This window comes from Otolemur garnettii, unplaced genomic scaffold, assembly GCF_000181295.1.
Source record: "Otolemur garnettii isolate 467f Iridium unplaced genomic scaffold, OtoGar3 scaffold00015, whole genome shotgun sequence".
NCBI classification, from domain to species: Eukaryota; Metazoa; Chordata; class Mammalia; order Primates; family Galagidae; genus Otolemur; species Otolemur garnettii.
The window spans coordinates 14,084,543-14,089,846 of NW_003852410.1; the positions used below are offsets into that span (position 1 = coordinate 14,084,543).

Genomic DNA, 5,304 nt, shown 5'->3' on the forward strand with positions numbered 1-5,304 from the left:
ACTCTACCCAGGGGGACAGCTTGAGGCTCTGTCTCAAAAAAAAAAAAAAAAAAAAAAGAAGAAGAAAACATGGTTTTGATTGGTAGTGATATGATCAATAAGGTTTTAACAAAGAAGAGGGAAAAAAAAGAAATTTGATTAGCTTTCGGTGTTAATACAAAAATATAAACCAGAACTTTCCATCTCCCTTTCCTCTTGACTTCACCCCACAAAATCACTGACTTAATGAGATGAAATTTTTTTGTCCCAGATTGGGAGGGAAAGAAAGGATTTGGGGATTTGAGTCTTCATTCTAGGCTTTTAACCCCCCACAAGTCCCAGAACTTAAGGACCCTAAGAATCAATTCTCTACAATCTAGTAACTGTTCAGGCTATGAAGGGTCTCCTGCCTAGACTATAATATTTTCATGCAGGCTGGGTGCAGTGGCTCAGGCCTATAATCCTAGCACTCTGGGAGATCAAGGTGTGAGGATGTCTTGAGCTCAGGGTTTCGAGACCAGCTTAAACAAGAGTGAGGCCCCGTCTCCATTAAAAATAGAAAAACTAGCTGGGCATCATGGTGAGTGCCTATAGTCCCAGCTACTTGGGAGACTGATGCAGGACAGTAGCTAGGCTGAGGCTATGGGCACTCTAGCCTAGGTGAAGAGTGAGACTCTGTCTTAAAAGAAAAAAAAAATGTATTTTCTTCATGTAGTTTGTGCCTCACATCAATTTTTTTAAAAGTCAAAGCTAGTCAAGCAGTTGTGGGGGCTCACATCAATTTTGACTGTACTTCTTAGAAGAATGGTGTAGCAAAATCTGAAAGATATCCTCTAAACATGGAGTCCAGCGTTGGAGGTTTCAAACATTGGCCTTTTGTGTCAGCAGCACAAGTACCCGCCTCCGTCAGATACCCGGGGTGCTGGATGAAAGGGTGAACTTCCCAGGGGAACACAGGCTCCTCTGTGCACAAACCAGGCCTACTCAATAGCAACCAGGCCCTGGAATGTGCTCTGGGGGGCAAGCAGGGCACCTGCCTACACAAATGGCATTCTCCAAAGAGAACCTACCTGGATTGAAATAAAAAATAATATTTAATAAATCCTGGTCTCCCCACGTGATGGCATTCTTGTACTTCTGGTACAGAGGGTACAACATGTCCTCCCAAGCCAAGCCCGTTGGAATCATGCTGTTCTGGAAAAGAGAAAACCATCAGAACACCTGAAGCAAAGCAAATACGTCTTGTCCACTGAGAAACAATGTAGAGGGACAGTGGAACGAAGCAAAGAAGGAGGGGTCCTGAGATCCCCAGGGCATAGGACACCACAAAATTAGGGCTGGCAATTGTAGTGTTTTGCCAGATGCACTAGATGGACCAAGAACTGGGATTAGGGCCTGTAGTTTTGACTCAGAGAACCAAGCCTGAAACTGAGCTTCTTTCTTAGGCTTATATCCCGTCTGTTAAGTGAAGAAACAAAATACCGACAGCAGAATTCAGGTATCTTAAGGAGAAACATCTTTCCTCATCTTAAAAGAATGATTTAAATTTAGTAGAAAAGCAACACATTCATAGACTAAGTATTCAAATAGCACATACATGATAGAGAATAAAAAAGTAAAAAAATATTCCTTTCGTATAACTCATTCCCACTTTCCCCAGAAGCACCCACAACAAACAGTCAACACTCGCTTCGGTATTCTTTTGGAAATTTCCAAGGCAAAAATGCTATCACATTCTACAGTATCATGATGTGCTGTATTTAAATTTTTTTCACTTCTTATTTCTTAGAGATCTTAGTATCTAATTTATAGATTAGGAGGATCTAGAAAGAATAGATCCTTTTTTTTGGCTAGTTCTCTACTGATGTTCACTTAGGTTCTTTGTAGTTTTTTGCTAGGATAAAGAAGAAAGCATGCATACACTTATACAAATATTTGTGGGTGTGTGCACAGGCTCATTCCACGAAATTTTACATGATCTTTAAAGCCTTGGGTATACACAGAGTTAAAATATATGAAATTCAGGGCTGCAATATAACATCCCTGAATGGCAACTCCGCTGAAGCTTTAAACTCCATAGCCCTCTAGGCTTTTCCTGAACAAACAAATATTTCATAAGTTTCCAAATACATTTCTCTGGTTCCTTCTGTCCTCACCTACAGGCCACCTATTTCCAAACTCAGCATAATGACACTCTAAGTGAGTGTCATTGAGAGGACTAACTCCAATCTTTAAACAAAGACTCTTAAAGCACTTCATTACCTTGAACTGGGCACTTCTTATACGAGTTAAATTCATTAACATGACTCCTGAATTAAGTCCCGCAGAGCCATAGAAAGGATGCCTGGCAAAGCGGCTGTACCAGCCAATCTTGGGGGTTTCGTGCTCCGGAGCCATGGCTGCGAGCTGGGTGGAATTAAATTGTCTCAGAAGCTTCCAGATGTCATCAACAGGTCTTAGAAAGAGAACATCGGTGTCCACATAGAGAAGGGAGTCCACATCCTTTAAAATCACCTTTGTGTGTCAGGGGTGGGGATGGGAGGGTGGCAAAGGGAGAAAACAAAACGCAAACAGGTTAGAAACAAAGGAAGTGGCATGACAGGAAATAATGCCAGGAATTTTCACTGATGAATGTTAAACCCCTAGAAAGGGTACCACTCTCACCTCCCATTCCTGCTTTGACTTCAGGGGTAAGTGTCAATCCAGGGGTGGAGGCTTAAAAGAAAGAACTTTCTTTCTTTCTTTCTTTCTTTCTCTTTTTTTTTAAGAGATAGAGTCTTACTTTTTTGACCTTGGTAGAGTGCTATGATGTCACAGCTCACAGCAACCTCCAGCTCCTGGGCTTAGGCAATTCTCTTGCCTTAGCCTCCCAAGTAGCTGACAGCAACCTCCAGCTCCTGGGCTTAGGCAATTCTCTTGCCTTAGCCTCCCAAGTAGCTGAGACTAGGCGCCTGCCACAATGCCCAGCTATTTTTTGTTGCAGTTTGACCGGGGGCTGGGTTTGAACCTGCCACCCTTGGTATATGGGGCCGGCGCCCTCCTCACTGAGCCACAGACACCGCCCGATAACTTTCTTTCTTTTTTTTTATTTTTTGAGACAGAGTCTTACTCTGTTGCCTGGGCTAGAGTGCAGTGGCATCAGCCTAGCTCACAGCAACCTCAAACTCCCAGGTTTAAAGGATCCTCCTGCCTCAGCCTCCTGAGTAGCTGGGACTATAGGTGCCTGCCATAATACCCGGCTAATTTTTTTCTATTTTTAGTAGAGACAGGGTCTCACTCTTGCTCAGGCTGGTCTCAAATTCCTGAGCTTAAGCAATCCACCCACCTCAGCCTCCCAAAGTGCTAGGATTATAGATGTGAGTCACCAAGTCCAGCTAAGAAGATTACTCTGCATGTATACTGGCCCAGTTCCAGGACCCTAGACTGTATTTTATAGGGGTTGAACTTTGAACAGCAAATTACAGTGCCTCTCTCTTCCTCTTTTATCCTCCAGTAAGGCTAGATGTCTCTCTCTCTTGGTTCTTCCTTACAACAGCCAGGTTGGTCTGGCATTGGAAAACTCGAGGTACGCAATCTCTAAACCAGCTCATGCTAAGCCTTAGGGGTAAATACTCTCTGTCTCTGGATCCCTTTCTTCTAGTGTTATTGGGTGGCTCTGTAGCTTTTACAATGGTATTTTTAGCCAAGATTTGCACTTGAGGTTAGGCAAAGCCATTGGCCAGCTTTGTTTGTATCTAAGAAATAGATCAACTTTTTCCTCTGAAGAGCCATATAAATATTTAAGACTCTGTTGCAACTCCTCCACTTTGCCAAAGGAGCACAAAAGTAGCCACTGACAACATGTAAACGAACAACAGGGGTTGTGTTCAAATAAAGCTATGGGTCAGGACACTGAAATTTGAATTTCATGTAATTTTCAAATATCACAGAATATCCTTCTTTTGATTTTTTTCCAACCATATGAAATGCTAAAAGCCATTCATGGGTCACAGGCTATGGTTTGCTGACGTCTGTTGTAGACCATTCAGTTAGCACTCGTTCTCCTGTGCTAACTGCTTCCCTTTCCAGAGCTTTGCGTAGGGATTGAGACTTCAAAGCTTTAATCAGTAATAGATTATCTGCCATGTTTTGACATTGTTCCTCAAACTTAGGGATAGCTTAAACAAAAAAAGGTTTTGAATCTTCCAGGGTTCCTGGCCTAACATTACCCTAAAACATTAATAACACTTTTTTTTGTTGTTGTTGAGAGAGAGAGAGTCCCGCTCTGTTTCCTGGACTAGTGTGTAGTGTGTCATTATAGCTGACTGCAACCTCAGACTCTGAGACTGAGGCAATCCTCCTGCCTCAGCCTCCTTAGTAGCAGGGACTATGGGGGTACAGGCTTATTTTTTCTATTTTGAGGTCTCATTCTTGCTAAGACTGGTCTTAAACTCCCGGACTCAAGTGATTCTCTTGCCTTGGCCTCCCAGAGAGCTAAGACACAGGTGGGGGCTACCTTGACCAGACCACAATCACACTTGTTGTGGACTGAATGTTAGTGTTCTCCAACATTCACATATTGAAACCCTAATCCTCCATGTGATGGCATTTGGAGATACCGGCTCACTACAATGCCCAGCTATTTTTTTTTTTTTTTTGAGACAGAGTCTCATTATGTTGCCCTCAGTAGAGTGCTGTAGTGTCACAGCTCATAGCAATCTCAAACTCTTGGGCTTATGCAATTCTCCTGCCTCAGCCTCCCGAGTAGCTGGGACTATAGGTGCCTGCCAAAATGTCTGGCTATTGTTTGGTTGTAGCTGCTGTTGTTGGCAGGCCTGAGCTGGGTTCAAACCCACTAGGTCCCATGTATGTGGCCAGCACCCTAGCCACTGAGCTACAGGCGCCAAGCCACCCCCAATGGATTTAAAAAAAATTTATTTTGGCACACATAGCCTATTTTTAATAGATGTCAACATTCTTTTCTTTAAACTGGAGATTTCAAAAATACCTGAATTTCTGTCTTCTTTTGAAAAATCTACAGATCATGCAAGAACAGCCTGCATCCTACAAGGGAAAAGTCTGTGGGTGGTGGAGCACTGACTATAATCTTAGTCCATTCATATAATAAACATTTATGGAGGGTTTACGATGTGCTAGGTGTGATTAGCAGTGACCAAGACAAACAAAAATCTCTGCCCTTAAGAGTGAGTCATGGCTCGGCGCCTGTGGCTTAAGCAGCTAAGGTGCCAGCCACATGCACCTAAGGTGGCGGGTTTGAATCCCCAGCCCGGGCCTGCGGAACAACAATGATGGCTGCAACTAAAAAAAAAAAAATGGCCCCAGCTA

At 43.1% G+C, this 5,304-nt stretch overlaps 1 protein-coding gene across 1 annotated transcript in view; it reads right to left on the reverse strand.

Moving 5' to 3' along the window:
* The window catches only part of GXYLT2 (glucoside xylosyltransferase 2), a 105,881-nt gene that overhangs the window by 19,783 nt on the left and 80,794 nt on the right, over positions 1–5,304 (reverse strand). Inside the window, exons 4-5 of the mRNA XM_003785492.3 lie at positions 2,242–2,493; positions 1,050–1,173 (exon numbers count right to left, since the gene is read on the reverse strand). Coding sequence (XP_003785540.1) covers positions 1,050–1,173; positions 2,242–2,493 — 376 coding nt within the window. The remainder of the gene's footprint in view (positions 1–1,049; positions 1,174–2,241; positions 2,494–5,304) is intronic.